Source organism: Microcebus murinus, chromosome 2 (assembly GCF_040939455.1).
Source record: "Microcebus murinus isolate Inina chromosome 2, M.murinus_Inina_mat1.0, whole genome shotgun sequence".
NCBI classification, from domain to species: Eukaryota; Metazoa; Chordata; class Mammalia; order Primates; family Cheirogaleidae; genus Microcebus; species Microcebus murinus.
The window spans coordinates 48,684,737-48,712,647 of NC_134105.1; the positions used below are offsets into that span (position 1 = coordinate 48,684,737).

The 27,911-nt window shown below is 34.2% G+C and overlaps 1 protein-coding gene across 8 annotated transcripts in view; it reads right to left on the reverse strand.

Moving 5' to 3' along the window:
• DOCK7 (dedicator of cytokinesis 7) overlaps positions 1 to 27,911 on the reverse strand; it is a 203,895-nt gene that overhangs the window by 90,122 nt on the left and 85,862 nt on the right. For all 8 annotated transcript variants that reach the window (XM_012767100.2, XM_012767098.2, XM_075998923.1 and 5 more), the window contains exons 15-22: positions 24,131 to 24,248; positions 20,557 to 20,627; positions 16,789 to 16,927; positions 15,763 to 15,864; positions 9,331 to 9,417; positions 6,701 to 6,932; positions 2,955 to 3,119; positions 250 to 419 (exon numbers count right to left, since the gene is read on the reverse strand). In XM_012767100.2, coding sequence (XP_012622554.2) covers positions 250 to 419; positions 2,955 to 3,119; positions 6,701 to 6,932; positions 9,331 to 9,417; positions 15,763 to 15,864; positions 16,789 to 16,927; positions 20,557 to 20,627; positions 24,131 to 24,248 — 1,084 coding nt within the window. The remainder of the gene's footprint in view (positions 1 to 249; positions 420 to 2,954; positions 3,120 to 6,700; positions 6,933 to 9,330; positions 9,418 to 15,762; positions 15,865 to 16,788; positions 16,928 to 20,556; positions 20,628 to 24,130; positions 24,249 to 27,911) is intronic.

Below are 27,911 nucleotides of genomic sequence, written 5' to 3' on the forward strand. Positions count from 1 at the left end.
GTCATCCTGTATAAATTTTAGAATTTGGCTTTTTTTTTTTTTTTAGCAGAGTGCACAAACCAGTTTGCAATAGCAAGCATATTTGATAGAAGCATAAAACAGTGTTTACTGATAAAACAGAAATGGACAATTTCTCCCTTATTCCTAACTCACATACATATCAAAATTCAGAATAAGTAAAAGCAATTGGACATTTCTCATTTGTTCATAAAAGAAAACCAAATTTACAAACACACGTCTTCAGTTTACCTTATTGCCGATGATTGACCGAACTTCATCATCTGGTGACGTGGGAGTCCCAGATATATCTGGATTACTATTACTAAGGCTCCGAGAACGATTTAAATTAAGGCTTGCAGGTCTCACAGCAGATCTAGCCATTGTGGCATAATGCACTGATCCTCCCAAACCCCCAGGACCTAGAGATGCATTTAAAATAGCACATAATTAAACAAAGAAAATTAGTCAGGAAAGGACCTGAAAAAAATTTGTCATTTTACAAAATTCCCAAATATCATGAAGTACTTTTGTTTCTAAATGAAAAATGCATTTAAAAGAAAAGAAAAGCCGGGCACAGTGGCTCACGCCTATAATCCTAGCACTCTGGGAGGCCGAGGCGGGTGGATTGCTCGAGGTCAAGAGTTCGAAACCAGCCTGAGCAAGAGCGAGACCCCGTCTCTATCATAAATAGAAATTAATTGGCCAACTAATATGTATAGAAAAAATTAGCCGGGCATGGTGGCGCATGCTTGTAGTCCCAGCTACTTGGGAGGCTGAGGCAGAAGGATTGCTTGAGCCCAGGAGTTTGAGGTTGCTGTGAGCTAGGCTGCACCACGGCAATCACTCTAGCCTGGGCAACAAAGCGAGACTCTGTCTCAAAAAAAATAAAATAAAATAAAAAAATAAAAAAATAAAAACACTCAAAAACTAATGATATAATGATAGCTACACAAAGATATTCTTTTTTATGGAAGTTTATAAAATCATATGAATTATAAATAAATAAAATCACTATGTCTTCAATACTTCTATGATTACATATTACATATAAAATAAAAAACAAAACTAAGAGTAAACACACACACGCACTGCCTTCACTTAGATATAGTTGTATCTAGGACCCAAAATGTTCCATCTGATGTTTCTTCCTTTTTTTCCCACCCCTTCTCCTCTGCCCGATACAGTCATTAGAGGAAGAGCCAATTTATCGCTAACTTTTCTTAAGTGAGACCATGCTTTATTTCTCTATCTTCATCAGTGACAATGTGAACAGCAAAACAACATCTTCATGATATACCTACAAAAAACTAAAAATAATTCTAAGAGCATAGCTATGTAAAAAAGCAAAGAATCTCTTTTTGTCTGACTAAAGTCAAGTATAATATCATCTTTCAACCATGTTCCATGAATACAAAAATATTCACCAATTATGTTCATAACCTATCTCCACTTTTTTATTTATAGAAATCTTTCTGAATGTCATATTTGCAAAGGATACATCTTATTAACTAATTTATACAATCTTACATGCTGTGTAAATTAAGTTAGTTAAAAAGATGTCTTACAAAATCTGTGGAATTCTAATAGTGTACTGAATGAAAGGGTAAATGGAGGAGCACTGTAGATATTCACTCAAACACTCAGATCTTCACGTTGTATAATATTAAAAATAAAGATAGGAATTACGAACCAGAATATAAGAGTCCGTTGCTTCTCTTTTTGCAATTAAGAAATGAAGTGGACTAAAACTTAAAGTCAGATTAATATTATACCTAGTTTTCATAATGAATATCATAATTATTTGTCCCCATTATCAAAGTTAACATTGCCAATAGCTGGAAAAGGATACTTACCATTATCACTAGAATAATACAGACAAATATCTGAGCAGGTTGAAAAGTATGCACAAAATAATCATTAGCTAACTGAACAACTTAAGGGTTATTCAAACTAAGACATTCCCCTCCCACATACATTGGAGATTGTATTTTTATCACTAATCTCATACAAAAGATAAATAACTACTTGGGGTTTCAATACTCAGAAAAGGCTATATTATTTTATCGATCATGAAGAGATCAGAACTTTTCTAGAGCAGCAGTCCCCAACCTTTTCAGCACCAGGTAACAGTTTCATGGAAGACAATTTTTCCACCGAGGGTGGCAGGGGACAATTTCAGGATAATTCAAGGGCACTACATTTATTCTGTAGTCAAACTTGTGTGCTAATGGTAATCTGTATTTGTAGCTGCTCCCCAGTGCTAGCATCGCCGCCTCAGCTCTGCCTCAGATCAGCAGGCATTAGAGTCTCATAACGAGTGTGTAACCTAGATCGCTTGCATGTGCTCCTATCAGAATCTAATGTTGCTGCTCATCTGACAGGAGGCAGAGGCAGAGCTTATGCAGTGATGCTGTAAATACAGATGATGCTTTCCTGGCTCACCCACTGCTCACCTCCGCTGTATGGTCTTGGTTCCTAAGAGAACATGGATCGGTACCAGTCTATAGCCCGGGGGTTGGGGATCACAGTCACAGTTGTAGAGAAAACTCTTTTTCATGATTGTAGATTTCATAGGGTTTTAAGGGAACTACTGAGCCACCACATTTCTTCTTCAATGCCCAGCAGCATTCTGAATGACAAATTTAAGTTTCTATTTATCTTAACAAGGAAAGATAAAATGCTTCCAGGGACACAAGAAGTTATCTTCCAAGAATGAATTCAACCAAGACCTCTAATTCAAATGAAAAGGAAGCTATGTAAATAACGATTCTTAAATATGTAATGTATTTATCCCTTTAACTCTAGCGCCTAGCACAGTGAATAGTGCTTAGCTGGCGTTCAATAAATGTTTGCTACTGAATGAATGGATCACACTATGTATACAAAATTATCTCAGTACTGTCATGAACAGACAACTAATGAAGGACAGTTTCATAGTAAGAAGAATAAAATACCTGGTGATGGTGAATTAGGGTAAGTATTGGGTAGGCGAAAAACATAATAGATATATGATGCAAGAAGGCTGTTTCTGCCATGCTGATCATGATTTCCTTCCAAGTTTTTATGAAGTCGATTTATAATAGATGCCATGGCTTCAAAAGATGCTTGACCTAGATTAACTTTTAAGAAGGAAAATACTTTTATTTTAACTTTTTTAGACTCTTTCCACAAAGATCAAAAGCATGTCATTTCTACATGCTTTAAGTATAGTGACTATACATAGTAGCTGTATAAAGATGGTTATTTGATGTTGATTTTAACAACATCTTGTATTAGCTAAACAAAAATACTGTTCTAAACAAAATGAGAAAAAATTATTTTTATTAATTTAACATGAAAATTGCATGAGTTTGATTAGTCAAAAAATAAAACACTACACAACAGATATCTATTATTTTGTAAAACAATACAAAGCACACAAGAAAAAAGAAATCTATCTTATGTAACCTCTTGAGAAGCAACTTCTCATTTTAAAGATGACTCTGAAAATCTAAATAGCATACAATGAGCACATATTACTTTTGTTTAAAAAATTAAAAATGTCAATAATAAAAATGGATTACTGAAAATATTAAGATGAGAAAAAGAAATGGTGAATAAGCAACTTGATTGAAATGAGTAAATTTGTAAAAGAATCAGAAGGGGAAAAGGGGCTGGAAAAACAGGTTGAGATAAGACTGTATATCATTAAATATTCTAAATGCCAGGTTAAGCAATACTTAGTCATTCAAGTCAGTACATAAGAATTTTTCAAGGGGAATTTTGATAGACTGCACACTGAATAAGTGGGTAAACTGAACAGCCATTTTGAGCAATAGAACCTCAGATTCTATGATTAATTTAATCAAGACAGGAAATTATGAACAGATAATGAGGCCAATTAAGTTTTCCTAAAAGTGGAATAATCAGATAAAACAGTCACTTAGAAAGATTAATCTATATATACTGAACTAGAAGGGAAAGAGACTAGAGACAGAAACCTGAGTGGAGTTTACCAATCCTACTTGTGTTCCTGGTTAACCTCATTTCTGTTATCTCATAATAACTATTTTGAATTATCAGAATTCTTCTTAAAACTTCGGCTCTCTTTACCCCCTTCCTAACAAATCTTGCCCCACAGAAGAAATATATAAAGCATTAAAGTGCTGAAGATTTTCCATAAATTTATCAGAATCCAAAACTACTTTTCTTTCTTTTCCAAAGGAAGTAGTGCCCCTCTCTCCTATATAAGAGTGATCTATCCAACCTTCACTCTTATCTCACGGACTTGCTTCATTAATCAAATCCTTTCTCACTCCATACCATATTTATCTCTCTTCTCCCAACTGGTTTCTCTCAGCAGGTAAAGACGCTCAAATCTCTGCATTTTTATGCCCTACTCATCCCTGCTTTCTCTTCTGACTAAACTTCTTAAAAGAGTTGTAGAAACTTCTTGTATTCCTTTCATTATCCACTGTTTATTCTTTAATTCCCTGTCTTCTGGTTTCTACCTTCACTTAGACTAAAACTATCTTCCTTAATACCACCAGTGGATACTTTCCAAATATAACCACTAAGAGAGAGAGAGTCTAGAGCTTGTTTGAATCTTGTCTGCCAAACTGAGTGACTTTAGGCAACATTTTTAAGAATTAATGTTCATTACTTCACTGATTCATGAAATTGTGGTCATAATGATACCACAATGATACTATATCAGGTTACTATGAGGATTTCTTTCTTTTTTTCTTTTTCTTTTTTTTTTTTTTTGAGACAGACACTCTGTTGCCTTGGCTAGAGTGCTATGGCATCAGCCTAGCTCACAGCAACCTCAAACTCCTGGGCTCAGGCAATCCTTCCGCCTCAGCCTCCCAAGGAACTGGGAGCTACAGGCATGTGCCATCATGCCCGGCTAATTTTTCTACATATTTTTAGTTGTCCAATTAATTTCTTTCTATTTTTAGTAGAGACGGGGTCTCGCTCTTGCTAAGGCTGGTTTGGAACTCCTGACCTTGAGCAACCTGTCCGCCTCGGCCTCCCAGAGTACTAGGATTACAGGCGTGAGCCACCGTGCCCAGCCTTCATATTTTTAAAATTAATTAATTTTTTTTTTTACCCATAAGACAAAGTTTCCTGTGTATCATATGTTAATATAAAGAAGGCACATAGCACTATTCCTGGTACACAGTAAGTGCTATGCAAGTATTTGCTATTATTGTTACTACTATTATTTTTACTTACACAATCTACAACAAAGAACAATGCTAACCTTTTTTCTTAAAACCTTCTCCCATAACTTCTGTTAATGGTACTGTTTATAATCTTGTCATCCATACTCTTTTCCATCCAACTGTCACCTGTCTTTTATCAGGACCTCCTCATTTTTTGCAAGACTCCCAATTTGTCTCCCTGCCCCAGATTTTCCCACTTTCATCCTAGCTCCATGTAGCATCTTGTAGAGCCATCTTTTAAAAGGCAAACTTGGTCACTTTACTTCTCTAATTAGATGAGACTCTTCAAAGACTACTAATTCCCTACAGAAAAATAGTCTCAATTTCCTAAAGTGTCATGGAAGACCCCATTTTATCCCCCGTTCCCCATATCACCTCTAATCAATCCTCCAATTTATAACTAACTTACAATTCCGCCTCCAAATTTCTAAGTTCATTTATCTGTGTACTATGCACATACTGTTTCATCTCCCTGGAATAATATTTACCTGCCAGAATCCTATTCATCTTTAAATGCTTAACCTAAGAATTACCTCTAGTTAAAAGTCTCCCCTAAAAAAAATCTAAAGGAATTGAATACTCCTGTCCTATGTGCCACCACTCCACACAAAAATTCTTCACAGGCTAGCTGAAATTTCTTTCGAGCTCAACTTCTTTTCAGGATTTGGGTAAAAGCTGTTGGAAAAAGTAAAGGAGTAAACCTTTAACACATTAACTGCCATGTGACTTGTATTTAACTCACGCTAGTTTTGAGCCCAGGGCCTCATGAAGCACATGTAACTCACACATCTCTTCACTTTGAGAGCCATGAGAACTATTTTTCAAGTTGCATATAATTCAGGCATAGAAAACAATAAAAAATGACAAAATTTTCATTAACTTACAAAGGATCATTTTTGTTTTCCAAGTTTTTATTAGAAAACTGTGGTCCGAAGGAAAAAATTTTTTTTCTAGTGTGGCAGTCAATGTGTTATATAATGGGGTAGAACTGAGGAATACCTCTCCTTCCAGAACACAAAAGAAAAAGAGAATACAATGATTTTGAACAAATGAAGGAAAAAAGAAGTATATTAAATGGAAGGGAGCAGATGAATGAAAATGTAGACTAAGTAGATTATAAATCCTGTAAAATGTAATATAATTTATCTGTCTGCCTGTTTGCTTAATTAGTCCATGGGATCTTAAAAGTCAGAAACCATGTCTTGGACAGTACCTATCAGTGCCTGGTACACAATAAGTGCTTAATAAATATTTGGTAAATGAATAAATTTATTTGTTTCCATAATTTGAGTAGAAGTTTTAATATAAAAATAAACAAAAAAATTATCATTTTCTGGTTTAGAAATAAGTAAATAACAACCCCCCATCTCTACCCCATAAAATCAAACATAGTTCTTATAGAAAGCAAATAGAAATCATGGTTCATTTTTTTACAAATGTTAGAAATGCCAAGTATAAATTTCATGATTCATCCCAAAACCAAAATAAATTACCTATTTGGCCAGCAATGACAGGAGGTCTAACAACTAAAAGTATCAGTTTATCAAGCAGAAGATGAAGAAATCTGACCACTGGTTCCAACTGAGATGAATTCAATGCTGAAATACTGCTCTTCAATTCATTTTCTAAGTTATTTTCCATGATTCGCATGTCTCCAATTCGGACTGGGAACATGTGTTCATCCAGAGCATTGACCAGAGCAAAAAACTTGTCAAGATAAGGATCCTAAAACAAATAATGAACAAAAGCACTAAACAAGTATAACTATAAATTGTCCAATTCTGAAGAACTATGGACTACTAATGTCTCATATTAATTGAAAATATTAAAAAGCACATATAGGTATTTAAAAATACTGTTTTCAATTAAACACATCTATTATCATTTATTATTGTAAAACAGCCACTTGAAATACTATTAGTTACTCAAGAAATCTACTGATACTAATTAAGGATTCCTTTTTAGTTCAAGTTTGCTTTACTAGTTTGGAGCTCAATTATTATGGCAGGCACAGTAGTAACCTACCTGTGCCCATTATTAATTTATCATCTCTTGGTTCCAAACTTACCATCTTTGTCATATTTTATGATACTGGAGTCATTCTTTTACTGAGGTCTACCTGTATACTGTTAAATATAATTTAGCAATTTTCAAAGTTTTTTCTAAACATAGTATAGAAGTGTTGTGTCTAATTTTCCCCTACCTCACTGTGCAGAAAAGATTTAACATAGCAGGCTTAAGATTACTATTCTTTGAAAGGCTTGCTTACAAGGCTGGCTTTCAGCTGGTGTTTGGTAACTTGGTTTTCAGGAGAGTTCCCACTGATAGGGATGGCTCATTGTGCCTACACAGTTTGTGCAAACAATATGGTTTATGCTGAACACCTGCTTTTCTTCTGGGAGTCTAGAATTTTGGTATGTGTTAGGCAAAGAGGTACTTATTTGACAAGCCCTAGTAAAAACCCTGGGAACTGAGTCTCTACTGAGCTTCCCTGGCAGACAACATTTCACATATGTTGTTTCAACCAGCCCTGTGTGACTCTATAGGGAAAGTATTCTTGGAAGCTTGTTTCTTGTTTCCTCTGGACTTCACTCCATGCACCATTTTCCTTTGCTGATTCTGCTTTTCATCCTTTTACTAACATAAATCATAGTTGTAAGTATGACTATATGCTGAGTCCTGTAAGTCTTGCTAGCAAATCACTGAACTTCAGGTGGCTTTGGGAAGCCCCCCTTCCCTTTACAGACTGGTGAACCCCTGAATTCCATTTTAAACATTTACCTCTTCTCATTCTACATTTTCTCCCTGAAAAATCTTATTTACCAATATAGTTTCAGCTATCACATTTATTCTGTCACCTGCAACCTCAAACTCCAGACCCAGTACAACTGCCTATAGGGCATCTCCATGTGAAGTACATAGGCCCTTCAAACTCAACAGGTTCAAAAGTAAACTCATATACCACCATACTTGCTCTCCCTTGGGATGCCCCCAAATTAACTTCTTTCATGTTCTCTATTTAGCTCAGAAATTACTATCTACCTGGACTCCACTGCATTCAAGCTCCTTCATCACCTATTACCAGCCTGGTCTATCTTCATGTGTTATGATTTCCTACACACTTTAAATCACTTTCACACCAGATTACTTACTGATCCTTCAACACAGACTATTGTTGCTTTCCTATCTGATCATCTGAGTTGTCCACTCTCCTTTTCTCTGTATGGTAAATGCCTACTTATCAATGCAACATCCCAGTACCCAACAGAACAGATAACTCTCTCCTCTGTACTTGAAAGGATTTAGTTAATATATATGAAAGTACTAATTTTATCATAATCATTTTTATACTTTCCCCTATTACATTGTAAGATCCTTGAAAGAATGGTGGTTTCCTTGATAGGTAGCATTTCTGACCTCATGGAGCTTACTGTCTAATAGGGGAAAGAACCAAAAAACAAATGTGTGTGTATGTGTGTGTGTGTGTGTTTACACACACACACACATACACACACAAGTGGGAAGAGTGACAGAGATAGTCAAAGTACAACAGAGAAAAGAGAGGCAGTAAGAAGAGCAGTGATAGGGCTGCTACATTTAAGAGTCACCAAAGATGGCCTCTTTATGGTGAGGAGAAACTCTAATGCAGAGAAATCAAATGAACGTCAGGAGGAAACACATTCCAGCCAAAGAAAGAGTTTAAGGTACAAAAGCTCTGAGGAGAATTTGGCCTTTTCTAGAAAAAGAGTAAAAAATTTGAAGCAAATGATCCCTAAAACTCTTTTCATTTGAAATACCTGAGTCTATGACAAATAAAATGAATTGGATAATGGTTTTTCAACTCTAATTATTCTGCCATGTACTAGAAACTTAGGAAAAAACAAGTCATTTAATTGTCAAAGTTAAGCTAATGACATTTCGAAAAGCAAAATGTTTGCTTTTGTTGACATGCAATGACATTTTGTTGATTCCTTACCAAAAAAACCCTTCTAGATTTATATGATTGTAACTAACAAATATTTTTCCCATAAATGTGACAGCATATAACAGAACTGATATAAATATTAGTAATATGTTTAATTCATTCAAGGGAAATTATATTATAAAAATTATTAAAACTCACTTGTGTATGGATAGATGAAACAGCAACAACTTCAACATTAAAAACACCTTTGTGATTATCTACCCATTTCATGCCAGGCAGAGGAACCTGTAAGATATTAAATATAATGGTCACAGATGCTTAAGTAGATTATAAATTCCAAAAAGGAAAAATTACAATATCTCAGTGAGAAAAAATACTATGAAAATATATTTTTATTCATTGTAAATAAGTTAAAGCTTATATTTAATTCTTATTAAAAATCAATAAATATTTTCTACAAAAGAATTAAAAGGCTCAAGGGGCAAAAAGCATAATACACAAAATTTCTATCTTCTCCTGCTGTATCATTCCAAATCTTCCTCTATATACACATATTTTCCTATGTACCCTTATATAGTTAACACCAAACATACTATTTTGAAACCTGTTTTTCATATATTACATTGTTAATCTCTTTTAATGTCAATAAATTAATATTTATAATGTCATTTTAATGATATATAATATTCTATTTTCTTTATTTTAAACATTCCCATTATGTTTTAATTGGGCTTTAAAATATTCACAATCAAAGAAAGCCTATTGTTTTAAAGATTAGAAAACTTTTTTCTGATATAAATTGCTAGAAATGTCAATTAAAATTATATCATAAAAATAATTTTTAAAAGCAAGTACATAAACTGTCTCTATTCCTCCTGCTAAGTACAGATAAAAACCCTGAAACATGACATATAAAATGAACATAAAGACTCTAAAAGGTGAAGATGGGCTTCAGATCTCAGGGTATAAGATACTACAAGGCAGTTATTTCTTGGGTTTTATTTTTGCCTCATATATACTTGACTAGAGGAGGATGGCAATTCAGAAACATCAAAAGAAGAAGACAAAGTCCCAAGAAGAGCCTGCTCTCTGTAGCCACAGCCCATAACACTCCAGCCAGTCACAAGAGAATAAATCTTGGTCCCATGCCTATCTCCACAGGCTTAATGGGGAGTCTAGGCTGCTACCCTCAGTTGGCCATAATAAGGTACCCCTCTCTCCAACCCACCCGAAACCCACTGGGGTGGTATCAGAGAAGACAGAGTTGGGAGTTTGTCCCTACCTGGTGATAACAAGCCCTCAAAAAACTGCAGTGTCAGTGGAGCTCAAGCACGGTGCAGTAACAAGGTGTCCCTCCCCCTCACAACCAGGAAGATGTCAGCAGAGGCCTTGTTTGGAGACTGAAATCCCACCCTCACCCAGTAATGAGCCACCCTCACCCGACCCACCCTAGGGAGTAAAAGGAGGAAGAGTGGATAATGTGGACCTTCATATCTACCTGGAAATAGGGCCTCCCTCCCCCACTGCTAAAACAATATTTAAATAAGATCTATAGTCTCACAACATAATACCTATTATGTCCAGGATATAATTGAAAGTCATGTGTCATACCAAGACCAGGAAAATCTCAACTTAAATGAGAAAAGACAATCATACTAAGACAAAAATACTAAGATGACACAGATGTTAAATAGTTCTGACAAAGATATTAATGCACTCATCATAAAAAAATGCTTCAACAAACAATTACATATATCCTTGAAACAAATGAAAAAAGTAGAAAGACACAGCAAAACAAGAAAAAACAAAATATGAAGGATCTCTTTCCCATCTTTTTATCATGTATAGGAAAGAAAACCAAGCACAATCAGTTTCTTGTTATATATTTCAACACTAAGTAGATAAAAAGTTCAGTATCTCTACTGAAGCAAATAATGAAGGTTTTGAAACAATTTTTTGAAAAAGGTGGTGGAGTAAGTTGAAACCTAGCAAAGCAAGAAACAGTATTAGCTTCTTTAATCCAAAATACTTATTTTCAGATTAAAGAAAAATACACACGTAATATATGCACACATACTTCTTTAAAAACAACAGTTTTCAAAGTTTGGTCTTAGAACCAGCAGCATAATCATCATCTGGGAACTGTTGCAAATGTAAATACTCAAGCCCCAGACCTACTGCATCAGAAACTCTGGAAATAAGGTTCATCAACTGGCGCTACAACACACTCTCTAGGTAATTTTGATGCATGCTCAAGTAAGAACTGCTATCTTAAAATACTCTAACAAAGCCTGAGCAAGAGTGAGACCCCCATATCTATAAAACATGGAAAAATTAGCCAGGTGTGATGGCATGTGCCTGTCATCCCAGCTACTTGGGAAGCTGAGTTGGGAGGATCGCTTGAGCCCAGGAGTTTGAGGTTGCAGTGAGCTATGCACTGCACACTAGTCCAGGTGATGAAGTGAGACCCTGTCATACAAAAAAAAAAAAAAAAAAAAACCAAACCAAAACAAAAAACTCTAATAAGCAGCAGCAATAGCAATGCCATAACAAATGGTTCTATAGCACTTTATATGCCAGCGCTATTCTAAAAGCTCGTCATATTATCATATCATTCAATCAATATAACCCATTACATTAGGTATTAATTATTCTCCTCATTTTACAGATGACAAAACTGTGGCACATAGAGTCTGGGATGCCATAACAAAACACCATAGCCTGGGTGGCTTGAACAACAGAAATGTATTTTCTCACAATCCTGGAGACTAGAAATCCAAGATCAAGGTGCCAGCATGGTTAGTTTCTGATGAAGGCTCTCTCCCTGGGTTGCCAAATGGTTACCTTCTTGCTTGTATCCTCATGTTGGTTGGGGGCGGTGGGGAATGTCAAGCTCTCTGGCATTTTGTCTTATAACAGCACTAATCCCATCATGAGGGCCCTATCCTCATGACCTCTTTTAAATCTGATTACTTCCCAAAGGCCCTACCTCCAAATAACATCACATCGGATTAGCATTTCAACATACGAAATTTGAGTAGAGACAATTTGGTCCATAGCATTCTGCCCCTGTACCCAGCTTGCATGCACAATATATTCAGTCCATTCCAAAAGACCCAAAAGTTTTAATTTATTCCAGCACCAACTCTGAAGTTCAAAGTTTCACCTAAATATCATCTATATCAGATATGGTGAGACACAAGGTCAAAATTCCTGTCCAGCTAAGAATCTATGAAAACAGAGACATTATGTATTTCCAGTATAATGGTGGGTCATGCAAAGAACAAACATTCCCATTCCAAAAGGGAGAAATGAAAAAGAATGAAGGGATGACAGGTCCCAAACAAGTCCAAAACCTAGCAAGGCATTAATTAGCTACTAAGGCTCAAATGAGACTCTCTTGTTTTTACAGTGATTTGTTCTTTAAATAAATTTTATTGTATATGTTTAAGGTACGCAACATGATGTTATGGGATACATATAAATAGTAAAATGGTTACTAGACTGAAATGAATTAATATCCATCATCTCACAGTTACCCCTTTTTTTGCTGTTGTTTTTGTGGCAAGAGCAGGTAAAATCTGCTCATAGCAAGATTCCAAAATGCAGTACGATTTTATTAACTACAGTCCTCATGTTAAGATAATGCAATATTTTTATTTCTGTATCTGACTTATTTCATTTAGTATAGTGTCCTCCAGGTTCCATATCTATGCTGTGGCAAATGGCAGGATCTTCCCCAATTTTAAACCCGAATAATATTCCATATACTGCCTCACTACCCCCATACACAATGTCTTTATCAATTCATTTGTTGATGAACACTTAGGTTGTTTCCATATCTTGGCTACTGTGAATAATGTTGCAAGGAACATGGGAGTGCAGACATCTTCACAAGAAGGTGATTTCATTTCCTTTCAGTTTATGCCCAAACACAACATCTCTAAGTCAGCCTCTAGATCAGGGGGTCACAAGGACCTTTAAGGCTCATTACATATGGTATTCTATGGAAAGGATTGTCAATGCTAAGGAAGAGAACTCTGACAGAGAGAACATCATGAAAGTCTGGAAGGATTTACACCATTGAAGACGCCATTGTTGTTATAGAAAAAGTCATCAAGTCCAAACTGATAAAGTTCTGGAGAAAACTGTGTCCAGAAGTTGTGTAAGACTTCACAGGATTTACAACATAGCAACTAAGGAAATCATGAAAGAGATTATAGATATGGCAAAAAAATGTAGTGTGTGTGTGTGTGTGTGTGTGTGTGTGTGTGTGTGTGTGTGTGTATGCGCGTGCACGCGTGCCCGCGCGAAGAATTTTAGGATAAAGATCTTGGAGAAATTTAAGAGCTAATAGACACCACATCAGAGGAATTAACAGAAGGCAACTTAACGGAAGTAAGCGCTTCTGAACCAGTACCGGATGATGAGGAAAACATAGAAGAAGCAGTACAGGAAACCAAATTAATGGTAGACAATCTGAGCTCCAATTATTCAAGACTGCTTTTGACTTCTTTTACAGCACGGACCCTTCTATGATAAGGGCATTGAAACTAATGCAAACAGTGGAAGATGGTACTATACATTTTTAGAGAGATGAAAAAGCAAAAAAAAAAAAGTCAGACAGAAATTATGACATATTTCTGTAAAGTTACACTGAATGAGCCTGCATTTCTTGCCTCTCCTTCCACCTCCTCTACCTCTTCTACTTCTGCCACCCCTGAGATAGCAAGACCAACCACTCCTCTTCTTCCTCCTTCTCAGCCTACTCAATGTGAAGATGATCAAGACCTTCATGATGAAGCACCACATGTACTCACCATCAAATTGGTATTAACTGATCAACACTTAAGTGCACATATAGTAATAACATTCATCGGGTGTCGGGCAGATGGAAGGGGGAGGCAAGGATGGATATATTCACACCTAATGGGTGTGGTGTGTACTGTCTGGGGAATGGACATGCTTGAAGCTCTGACTCAGGCAGGGCAAAGGCAATATATGTAACCTAAACATTTGTACCTCCGTAATATGTTGAAATAAAAATAAATTTTAAAATAAAGACTTTTATGATGATCTACTTCTTAATGAATAGTAAATATACTTTCTCTTCTTTATGATATTCTTTTCTCTAGCTTACTTTATTGTAAGAATACAGCATATAATACATATAAAATACAAAATATGTGTTAATTGACTATTTATGTTATAGGTAAGGCTTCCAGGCAGTAGGCTATTAGTAGCTAAGTTTGGAGGACTCAAAAGTTATACATCTTCAATTGCACGGGGGTTGGTGCCTTTAACCCCCATGTTGTTCAAGGGTCAACTGTATATACAAATTTTAGCTCTTAATCAGGTGGTTTATTTCACATATTCATCAATGATGCTATATAGCTACAGTCAAATCCAAATTATCACCATATTCTTTATCTATGTGCATATCTAATAGCATTATAGCTAGAAGAAAACCAACCATCAACTTCCCTCTAGAAAGCTGACCTTGCATTTGCAAATCAATTAAGTAAAAACAAATCCTGTAACTTCCACAAAACTATACTTTCTTTTAAAACATTTCCTTTGAAATATAATGTATGTCTGACAAAAGGCCCCTCCCCTCCCCCCCACCATTTTTGACAAAGCCACATAAAGCCATCACTGAAAAGATGTGTTCCTGGAAAACTGAATGAAAGATATAGGGGTAGGAGAGTCATATTTTTTTCCTACCGTCTTTATTTGTTCATTTAATAAAGATTTATTGAGTGCTTATGAGGTATCTAGGACTATTCTATAATAAATACTTCTAGATACAGCAATGAACAAGACAAAGTCCCCCTACCCTTATGAAGCTTATACTCTATGAAGAATAAATATTAATAAACAAAGAAATATTAAATATAATGTCAGTGATAAATGATATCAGGAAAATAAAGCAAAGAGATAAAGTGGTGGAGGCTGCTACTTAAGATAGAATAATCATGGAAGATTTCTCTGGAGAGGTGCTATTTGAGTGAACGTCTAAGTGAAATAAAGAAGCAGGCCTTGTGATAGAGCATTGCTAGCAGACGGAAGTACAATGGACTGGAGAATGTACTCTGGCTTGTGAACAGTAGCTGTTGATTCGTGATTGAAATTTTTCCAATGTTTGTTACAAGTCTTTCAAATCACATATGTAATTATCAAAGCTGCTAATATTTCTTGTATGCATGTTTATAGCTACTTCATTTTTACTTAATCAATTATGAAAATATTCATAAATAAATAAATAATTAATTTAAATGTTTTTCTTCCTCCAGTCTTTTAGTGTAAGACACTAAAAGAAAGAAATATTCATTTATTTAAAGAAGCTTCTTATGTTAAAATATGAAAATTCCCCAAATTGATCTTTTGAGTTTACATTCCACATATTATTTTGGTTTTAAAATGAGTATGTATATTTAGGGGAAAAAACGGAATAAAAGCTTCTAAGTTTTACATAGGGGAATTTTAATCATCATAGAAGAATAACTTTTACTTCATTATCTACACACTTATAGATAGAAGAAATAGGGAAGTTTTCTTTGGTAAAAACATCTTTATAATGAAAAACCCAATTCATTCAATCTGGAGAATTATAACATGGGAAATACTAACCTCAGGAGACAGTACAGAATAAGCCTGTGGTGGTTTTTCCAGTGAGACCGGTAGGCAAAACTGGCCAGTCTTCAATCGCCCATTCTGAAGCATTGGTATCCACTTTTAAATGAAAAGAAAAGAATTTTAATTTAAATTATGTTTGTTATGAAAATAATTACCTGGAAAGCCTGTTTTAAGAACTTGGTATAAGCCAAATTTTACTCATCACCAAACACTAAGGGATTTAATTATATAAGTGATAATAATCAGCCTTCATAATTCTAAAGAGAAGTTTCTCTGATAATATTTCATTAAGGAGGACATCACCAAAACATTCTTATTACTAACCATGCAATATTTAAATCTATAGGGGGCCCTTTAAGGGAAAGTTGGTCTTAGAAAAAGGCCACAAAGTGAATCAATTTTAAAACTGAGATAATAATTTCAATGTAAACAGTAAAAGATAGATTTGATTAGATATGAATGCTAAAATCAAAACTAAAAATTATGAACATAAGTTTATCTTCTTACAGTTAGCAAAATTCATGTCATAAACCATAAGAGACAAAAATAATGCATCAAATGTTGATTTTTCTCTTTTGAGTGAAAGCATGATTTTTCTGATAAAATTATGTGACAGCACATTATGATATCCTTCATCTTAAGTTTACCTTTTCAAGTTACTCATAATAATTTTTAAAAAATATTTAAGGGTTTTAGTTTCTTTTCTAAGAGTCTTTTTTGCACATTTCATTCAAATCATTCTCTTCTAAAGAAACCTTAAATCTATTATAGTTATACTATTGAGTAAACACCCGATAATCAGGACCAATACCTAAGCGTTTCCACACATTAGTTAATTATATTATTTAATTACATTAATGAGAATTTTCTTGTTATGATGATCCTAACCAATACAACTTTGTAACTATGGGGAATCAGGGAATATTCAAATAATAAGGAACATCAACTGTATCTTAAATATTAATTTTTAAATAATTATTTAAACATCAAAGAGCTAAATGTTTAGCCAAAATGACTTACTGTATATCCAACTGGGGTTTCAAGAGGAGTATTTTGTTTTTGTTGACAACTAACATGATAAAAAGTAAAAAGCAAGTGATGATGGTCAGTTAAAGTAGCAGGAAGTTTAACCTTGATTTCTTCATGAAAATCAGGAGACCTTCATATAAAAAAAAATACAATAGAGTCAGTAATTAGCTCAAAATAAATAAGTGCATTTGTATATTTGAACAATTTTATAATTAATTTTAGGATTCATGCTTAATTTTTCCTCTGGTCTAAAATACATTTTTTGAATCCCAATCTCTGAATAACTAAATCCTATTTCCAAATGAGGGAGCTGCTACTGTTTTTGAAATTTCTCATTCTATTTTTATTAATGGGCTGAGTAATCCTTCTATTTGAAAATTCATTCACCACCTTGATACTGAATTCTTCATTAGATTGGAAACTGTATAAAAGAAGAGACTAGGGTAGGGCTTTCTATATTTATAAGCCGATTTTGACAAACATTCCATAGAAAAAACAATGAGTTTTACAAGTGTGTATTTTAGAATGATACCATAGAAAAACATTTTTTTATAGGAGTACAGTTTTATTTTAAGACTAATTTTTATCATCCTTTTGTAAAAAAGGAAAAAGGTATCTTTAAACCACTTAATATCAAGTTAGGCTTTTTATGAAATGTCTTACATCAATCATCTCATTGTTAAACAAAAAATGTTACCAAACTATGGACTAGTATTGACTGACCGCTAAAAAAAAAAAAAGAAAGAAAGGAAGAAAGATAAGATCAGGGAATGCCCACAAATTGCATTTGTCCCACAGTTTGGAAGCACTCCCAGAAGATACTAGGAGAATATAACAAATATCATATTTGATCAAACCAATAGTACTTTATTCTCAATACTCACTGAGAGTAGACCCAAGGGGCATTTTTATAGAAAAGCATGGCTGTTATTCCTGATATAGACTTATCATCCCCATCTTCTATATTCAGTTAGTATCTCTCAGAATTATATTCAACAAAACTGTACTCAAACCATATGGCTCCAACTATCTTTAAAGTGAAGGCTGTCCTACCAATTAGGGTTTTTTTTAAGACACTAATAGGTAAAATATCCTTCCACTTCCAATAAGCCTCAAAAATACTAACAGGTGTAGATTTGACCACAGAAATACTAAGTGAAATTGGCTTTTAATAATATCAACAAGAAAGATAGCTAATGCTAGCTGAGAACTTGATGACTTTAACGGAAAAAAAAAAAAAAAGATGCTATGCATCTTATAACTAATCCCACCAATCATCACTGAACTATGAGAAAGTTTAATTTACCACCAATGTCAGACAGTACCATCATTTTAATTCCATGAATGCTGACAGCAACAAAAATAATAACCTAGCCAAAAACTGGGATAATTTTAGAAACTACTTCTTTTTTATCAACATATTTCCTGGCATTGAGTGTTTCAGTTCATATCTGTCCTGAAATCACATTATGTGGAGGATTTTGTGAAAAATTAAATTTCTAAGATGGTTATTCATTCAACCAGTAAATTTAACTGCCCACCTTAAGGCTAAACATTGTGTTACTTTTGTGTAGCTTTAAAGATGAACATAAAAAACAATTACTCTTAAAAAGTATAGTAGGAATATAAAGACACATATATCAATAGCTATGCTATAAAACAAGGGTTGGCAAACTATGACCCACAGGCCAAATCCAGTACTTTGGCTGGTTTTGGACAGCCTGTAAACTAAAGTGGTTTTTACATTTTTAAATGGTTAGGGAAAAAATTCAAAGAATAAAAATATTTCATGATGTGAAAATTTTATGAAATTCAACTTTCAATGGCCATAAATGAAGTTTTATTGGAATACAGCCACACCCAATTTCTTCCAACTTTACATACTGTCTATAGCTGCGTTTTTTTGCACTACAAGACAGATTTGAGTGACTGCAAGAGAGACCATATAACTGCAAGCCTGAAATATATACCATCCAGTCCTTTATAGAAAATGTTTGCCAACCCCTGGTATTTAGCATATAGAGTTAAGTGCTTTAAGAACAGAGCTGAGCAGATTACTTCAAGTTTGAGATTGGGAAATTATGACTTAGGAGGTGACATTTGACATCGGCCTTAAAGAATGAGTAGGAGTTCAATAAACAGAGAGAACTGGTATTATAATAGAAAAAATATCCAAGAACAGCCCAGAAATAGGAAAGCGCAGGATATGTTTGATAATGAGGCAGAAAGAAAATCAATACTTAATAGCTGTTTGGGTACTAGAACACGAGAGGGAGGCAAAGATGTCTTAAATTTTAAGCCTGAGTAACGGAAAAATGGTGGTCCCATGAACAAAAATGAAGAGTCAGACAGAAGATAGAGTCAGGAAAAGAGTCAGGATTAGCTACATGGAAACTGAGAAGGCAGCAGGGCACCCAAATGAATATATCCAATAGGCCACTGAAAATACTTATCTGTACCTCAGAAGGAAGGTTAAGATTGAAAATAAAGAGTTGGGAACAATCCATATAAACACTAAAGTGGAATTTTTAATTGACTGTAACACCAAGAGATACATTAGGAAGAGAATATATAGAGAAAGAGGGTTAAGGGCAAAATTTTAGTGCTTTGTGTGGAATGCCTATACTTATGGGAAAGAGAATAATTGCTTACACACAAAAAAAGAGTGTTCAAAGAGGTAGAAGAAAGTCAAGATAGGGCCATAAAATTAAAGTAAGAAAGAAGAAAGTTTTAATGAGGGCAAGGAAAATACATACTCTATAACAGCACTGAGTAAAGACTTTTGTGTTTTTTCTTTAAGTCTGAGAAACATAAGCTTCTTTTGAGAATAAGAGATGGAGGCAATGTAGCAGGATACTGATGATGCAAGAGAAGGGATAACTAACTCATATTCTGGAAGAGGCTGGATAGGACTGTATGGGAGCAGAGGTGAAAAGATTTACACTGAGCAGGGAGTGAGCCATTACTCCCTTTGAAACGGAAGGAAAGGGAGAACAGCATGGAGATAATTTGAGGTGAAGCATAGAGAAGCTGATAGGTCTCAAGTTGGATGGTCTTAATAAACTTAATAAAAGGAATACTGAGAGTAAAGCACACAGAAAAGAAGTAGAAGCTAGTGCTAAATGAGCAAGAAGATTAAAAAAATGATAATAAGATTACAAATGAGCAGTGGGGCCAAAAGAAGATAAAATAAAATGAATTACTGTGGCCCAGCACATGATACAATAACATCAATTTGTAATAGTCCTGATTGGTACAATTTTGTGATTTTCTCCAATGGCATTCAATAATCCCCCCAAAAGAAAGCAGAAATCAAAGGTTATCCAAAGTTAGCAATTTCCCAAGGAAGTAAAATAGAAAGTCTTGAAATTAAAAGGTTACTGGATATTAAGAACACCACTAATTTAACTGACTACTGTGTTTGAGCTTAGTAAAGAGTTAAGTAAAACTACAAAGTACCAGGGGAAAATATCTGGGAAAGACCAAAGGACAAGAGGCCACAGTGATAATCAATAACAATATAATAAAAATGAAAGGATCAGAGAATTTGATAGAAAAGATGTTTTGTGTACAAAGTCTTACATTTCAGATGTCTATGGAGAACGGCTGTGCATCTACAGATTGAAAATTATAATTTTGATGTCAGCCTTGAATTTGGCACATTCAGTGCAGCAAAGTATTTGGTAAACACACTAATGTGGGTACTAACAATGCCACTGAGAAGTGAGTAACTTTGAAATAAATATTTGAATTCAGTACCTGTTATGATATACTACGGCTGTATACGCTTCCTTTGAAAATTCTGAACAGCTAGATTTACCAAAGATTACCTGAAACAAATAACAGCATGTTGAAATATCTATGTAAGAATTTGTCTGATTTAATAACTATTTGAGAAAAATGGGCAAAATCAGCCCAGTGAAGAGCAATGTGCCTAATGACGTTCATTAAAAAGTTCAATTGCTTAACTATAAATCTCAACGGTAGACCCATCTAACATTCAAACATTAAAAAATTTTCTATCAATTATATTTATATCTACTGGGCAATAAGGTACATTTCTTTCTTTTTCTTAAAGACAGTGAAGAATTCATTTTTAAACTAGATATAGTACATCATTTGGAATTTACATAAGAAATATGATCTTAGAATGGTGGCATACATCAACTACACAAATTGATGGGTTCTCCACTAAAACAGCAGAGTAATTCTGAAAGTCAAATATAAATTATTTATAAATTATATGAAAAAATCCTATTTTAGCTCAAGCTATGTATCCCTTTGCTTCTGCAAGCTACTGTACAATGGAGGAGGAGCTCCATTCTTAAATTTTTATATACATGTTTTTTTAAAAAATCCACCACATCAAAAATACAATACTACTTTTGGAGAAAGTTTAAAAGTAAAATAATTCAACCTTGTGTATCTGCCTCTTTAATTCTAACACGAATACTGTGGTTAATTAGGGCAGCTGATTAGATAAATGGCTTAATGATGTCAAGGTCACAGTTCTAATTTCTATGTGAGACAGTTAGATTTGCAATATTATCTAGACATAAATTAAACTCTTAAGTCTGATAGCCATCTTTACATATGCATGAATAAGTAAGTGGATATGTCAGTGCATTTCTATCAACATAACCGGTAAAACAACTCAAAGTTTCTTCCTTTTATAAATGGATTAATAGGTATCATCCTTAATTCAAAGGACATATTAGCAGATATTTCTTCTCCTTGTTGCAACATTTCAAGCAGGTTCTTTTATTTTAAGAATATATAAAACTGTAATAATTATGACTTTCCTATATAAGTAGTATTTCATCAAATTGCTAATATGTTTTCATAAAATGTTGCTCCAGTGCCAGAATTATAAATTTTATAATTTTTTCATATCAACATTATATGATCAAAAAATTATCTGATAGCCCATTTAAAGTCCTTATTTTTAAAAACATAAGATAAACAGCCCTTATTTTTAAAAACATAAGCAAACACGGTATGTCTATATTTATACACTCTTTCAAACCAGTCACTTGCATAAACATAAAAATATTATTTTCATAACTAATACATAGTGAAAGAAATGTAGTACCTTTTCTTCCCCTCTGAGAAGCTATCACTTTTCATAAAATAATTTGCTTATTTTCATAACATGAATGATATAAAGTGGAAAGTTCCCTTTTGATCATTTGACATATTTTTAATCATTTGGCAACATGCATTGAGCATCAATTATGTACCAAGCACTGTGATAGACATCAAGATGAGTAAGACATATAGTCCTTGCCCTCAAGGAGCTCACAGTCTAATAGGCAAGATGAAGAAATAAACATATAATCATAAAGTGGTAAGGCTCATGAAAGAAGTGAGAAGATGCTATGGTAGCACTAAAGAGGGGGTGTTCTGCCACTATAGGCTGGGTACAGCTGTGGCTCTATGGAAGAGGCCATGTATATGCTAAGATAAGGAAGAGTTTGTTAGGCAAACAATAAAAACAGGTTTTATGTATACTACATTTGTCAAAAGCTCTAACTCATATGGAAATTCACATATAGGCTGACTAAGCATATATTTTCATAATCTAGTATCTTTTCATCAACTATGATAATAGACTCATTTCTTCAGCAGAAATGAAGAAATAGTAAAGAATATAAAATGCTAATTCCAGATCTCAAAAATAAGTTCTACAGTTATTCAGCATGTATTACATGCAAGTATCTGAAATAGCTGCCATAGGAGAATACAAAGATGAATAATTTGTGCTTACTGTTGTCAAGAACTACAAATAATGAAACTGAGGCAACAAGGGAAAAGAAAATATATTAATATCTTTCCTAGTAAGTAGACCATTAGAAGAACTTGATTAAAAGATGGATATAGAAGAATGAAATAAGACTGTTAACAATGCACCTATTCTTAGCTCATTTCATTCCACTAGGGTTCTCAAAGGTTGAACATTTAGTGATAGTTGATATGTTACCAACTTTAGTTGAGCCAAAAATCTACTGTCATGGAACTTGCATTTATTAGCGTTCCACAGATCCTAAATGACAATTTGGGCGGTCAAAAATCTCTCCAGTCTGGCCTCAATCTACTATTTCTGACTTATCTTCCATAAGTCAGTTGACTCACTGGCAACTCAACACTATTCATGAACATTACCTAACTTGAATTGCTTTCCTTGCCCCCCTTTCCAGACCCACTGCCATTACCACTTTAATGACCTTTGGTTTCAGCACAAAAGTACCTCTTTCATGTGATGTTTACTTGTTACCTCAGTGAGGCATTCTCTCTTACCTCTGAATTTCTATTCCTTTGAATCCCTATACCAATCTTTTAATAATTAGCACATATCTTGGTTCTCAACATTGGCTGCGGGCTGGGTGTGGTGCCTCATGCCTGTCATCCTAGCACTCTAAGAGGCCGAGGTGGGAGGATTGCTTGAGGTCAGGAGTTCGAGACCAGCCTAAGCAAGAGCAAGACCCTATATCTACTAAAAATAGAAGAAAAAAAAATTAGCCAGGCAACTAAAAATAGGAAAAATTAGCTGGGCATGGTGGCATGCACCTGTAGTCCCAGCTACTTGGGAGGCTGAGGTAGGAGGATTGCTTGAGCCAAGGAGTTTGAGGTTGCTGTGAGCTATGATGATGCCATGGCACTCTAGCCCAGGCAACAGAGCGAGACTTTGTCTCAAAAAAAAAAAAAAAAAATTGGCTGCAAAATGTAATCCCTTGGTGAAATTTAAAACTATTAATATATGGTTCTGATCCCCAGAGATTATGATTTAATTCAAATGAGATTCAGCCTGGGCACTGGTATTTTTAAAAGCTTCCCAGGTGAATCTAATGTGCAACCAAGACTGACAATTAATGCCAGAGTTTCTCATCCAAGATGGGAAGAGCCACATATACTGAAATCACGTGGGGAGCATTTTAAAACTATAATACAACCTCATATAACACTCATCAACTCTCACCTCCCTTATCTGGCCTTACATTCTAAAGAGATTGAGGAGAATCAGAATCACAGATGCCAAAAGTAGAGAAAACATATCTGTACTTTGAAAGTTTCTAGTTGATACTGACCTGACCCCCTTTTGAAAGCCGCCATTTTAGCTTGTATGTATTTGTTTTATATCATCTAGATTACAAGTCTTATTCATCTTTGCATCTCTGGGAGTGCCTAGCATATACCAAGCCCTCAATAAAAAGTTAGAATTTAAGTTACCTCATTATTATCTATAAAGGAAGTGATGCAGTTAGAAATTTGGTTTAAAAAGAAAATCTATTTGAACCATATATGAAGAATAGGAAAAGTAAGGAGCATTTCTTACCGGCATGGCATTGCTTGGATCTTCTCCATACATAAACTGGACCTTTACTGTTATGTTTCTGGCAGAACCTTGACGATTGGCAAAATTAAGACTCTGAGGGTATATGTATAGAAGATTTCTGTGAAAGTAACAATATAAATGATAGTAAATACATACCTAAAAACACAATGTCTCACTCACTAAATACCACAAAAGAAAGGTGAACACATACTGAATTATTAACATTTGCTAGCCATTGTGCTAAGTATTTTCACATAAAGTGTTTTACTTGATCCTTAGAGCAATCATTCAAATACATAGCTATCAAATATATCCCAATTCCACAGATAAATTGAGACCCAGAAAGTTAAGTGATTTTCACATACAACCAAGTGACAAAGCTGAAATCAGAGCACAAACCAGTAAGACTTCAAAACTCATTGTCTTTCCTCCACAAGAGGCTTCTGAGAAATAAAACTTTTGAGTATGGACTGAAACATTATTAAGAAGTTAAAAAAACTTCTAATATTATCTTAGTTGCTCCAAGCAGATATAAATAGGATAGCATTTATAAATGTTGCTTTTGTATAAATGTGATCACAGATTTAAGAGGTACAATTTCCATATTATGGTTCAAAAACATATTACAATATGGTGGGCATAACAGAGTAAGATACAGTAGTTACTATGGGACAATCACATTCTACTCTCAATTTATTTGACTTTTGTCCAGTTTATGATCTTGCATCTTGCACAAACTTTAATGGTCTCTACTGCCAACACAGAGAAGAAAACTAATTCAAAAAAAGACACCAAAAAATGAAAGAGCTAAAAAAAAAAAAACAAAAACAGAATGAGAGTTACTTTACCTGAAAACTAGTGCTTGGAGCTGATGAATAAGACTTCAAGTATAATGAAACCCTGCTAATCAACTGCTAGGGCAATGAAAATAAGACCTAAATTTTCTGGTGGGTGGTAGGGCAATATAGAAATTTTAAATGAACACACACTTTGCGCCAACAAACTCACTGAGGAAAAAACTGCAGACACGTTCAAATGGTTGTGTTCAAAGTAATTCATTACCATATTTTTTATAATATAGGATAATTACAAATAATTATAAAGGAACATAATGCTCACCAGTACTGGATTGGTTAATTAAATTAAGATACATTAATAAGAAGTTTGTCCCCAAACTGACAATGTATAGTACTAATAATTGATGTTGAAAAAGATATCCAAACATGTTGAATGGGGTATAGGGTTGGTTCTGGAGTTGAATCTATAGTAGCATTGCCCTATTTATAGAAAACTCTGTGTGTGGGGGTGAGGGTGGGTGGGAAGAGGAAGAGAGAAAGAAAGAATGAATAAAATTGTATTTCTGAAAAATAATGATGGTTTGAGTTTCTTTTTTTAGTTAATAGTAATGGCTTTATTTTCTTTTTTTATACTTCTCTATTTTGTTTGAATTTTTACAGTGAAATATATGATCTTTACAATTAGAAAAAGTAATACAGTAATTTTTATGGTGGAGGACAGGAGCATCTTTGACAATAAGCATACACTTTAGAAATATTACAGAAATGGAGAAGAGTCAGTTGTACTCAAAATAGTCAAAAAGTATAAAAGGCAAATATGGAAATGTTATGATTGGTCAGTTTGCTAATCAAAGATGACTATGACTAACCACTGTTGTCATCAAATAAAATTTGTACAGGAAATATTTGCTGATTCTTCAACAAATGTCAGACAATGTGTAGGGCACCAGAGAAATAAAGGAAGATTAAGAAGCCATTCCTTCTTTGTTCTTGAGGAACATAGTCTGATGAGGCAGAAGTACCTATATCCAGATCATTTCAAGAGATCACTACAAGAGAGGTATGCAGAAGCTATGGGAGGAAAAGATAGGTACTTAGCTGTTTGCAGAGAAGTCTTTTCATCTGTAAGATCCCCATCTTTTCTATGCTTGAAAATTATTTGTTGAAGAAAGAGAACTGTTTTTGTGTAGATTTTTCCAGAAACTATATTTTACTGATTGTATCCCTGTAGTGTCATTTAAGATATTCCTCTGTGTTTTTTGTAAATTGAGAGTTGGAGCTAAAGCCTTGGTCATATTTAGGTTTAAATTTTTCAGCAAGATCACTTTATAAAGGATACTGTGTTCTTTTTTTGTTTTTGGTTTTTTCCCTTCATGATCCATATCTTACAGATGTCCATGTGTTCCTTTATCAAGAAGACAATGTTTGGTTGTTTCTTTCTGTACAATTAGTAGACAATAATGATCCATGCTTAAACCTATTAATTCATTAATGTTGCCAAAAGGTAATATTCTATCATTTCTTTTTTATTCAATAGCTGGAGCATCTCTATGAAAAGTGCTTTCTCTCATCTACTATTTGCTTTGCCAGTCAGCCACTATATGAGAGGCAGGAATAAATGTTTAATTCTTTTCCATTATTGCGAATTTTCAAAATAATAAATTGGTACACTATAATCCTCTAAAACAGATCCATTAAATATTTTTTAAGCATAATTTGTAAACTCATGGATGATACATATTTGATGGATTTCAATACACTGCGGTTATCATCCCTATGAATGATCAAATTGTCTCATCTTTGGAAAATTAAAAAAGCAATTCAAACTGGCATCCGATTCATTCATAATAGTCTTTGATAGCTTTTTGTTTTTCATTATGACAAGATGTGCCAGCTTCTTTTTATACATGTTCTCCCTAGACCTGGAATCAGTCATTTTTCTAAGGAGCTGTAGTTCTTTTAAGAAACATTTTTCCAAACCACAGTCTGAACACTCTTTGTGGTCTAGTCATTGTTTCTAACCCACTTAAGTAGAAAGAGGATAAAAATGCTTTTAACATAAAATACATTCTCAGCTCATATTGATAGTTCAAATTCAGGACTACATGATTTTTACTTAATCTTTTCTATCTTATATCTGTGAATCATTTTTCATGCTAAGAATCATACTCCAGGCTATCAACTATGGAAGAATTAGAATTATATCATTTAATTATTTATAGTCTGTTTTATTCCAAGCATGGCATCTTAAGGAATTCCCAAAACTCTATGGTCAAAGGAGGATGAGCCTGCAAAGAAGACTGAAAAGGCATCCACAGAGAAGTAGAAGGAAAATCATGAGTATAATACATGGAAACCAAAGAAAGAAAATATAACAAGAATGAAATAGTTAAGTGTCAAAATGCTATTCAGAAGCCAAATGAGATAAGAACTAAAAAATTTCAATGGGATTTAGCAACATGAAGGGTCACTGATAATCTCAGGTTGAAAATGGTTTATAAAAGTAGGTTGAATCTTATATTTTCCTGGTTAGAGCTGGAACCCATACTACTAAGTGAAGTATCCCAAGAATGGAAAAACAAGCAACACATATATTCACCAGCAAACTGGTATTAACTGAGTAGCACCTAAGTGGACACATAGGTACTACAGTAATAGGGTATTGGGCAGGGGGGAGGAGGGTGGGGGGCGGGTATATATATACATAATGAGTGAGATGTGCACCATCTGGGGGATGGTCATGCTGGAAACTCAGACTTGTGGGGGGAGGGGGGAAAGGGCATTTATTGAAACCTTAAAATCTGTACCCCCATAATAAGCCGAAAAAAAAAAAAAGTAGGTTGAGGAATAAGCAGGAATGAAGATAACGAAATAAAGTGACATTCTTAAAACTGTAGTTGTGAATGGAAAAAAATATAATGTAATAATTGGAGACAGAATATGGAGATTTTGAAAGTCTTTTATAATGGGAAAGGTTTGAGCTT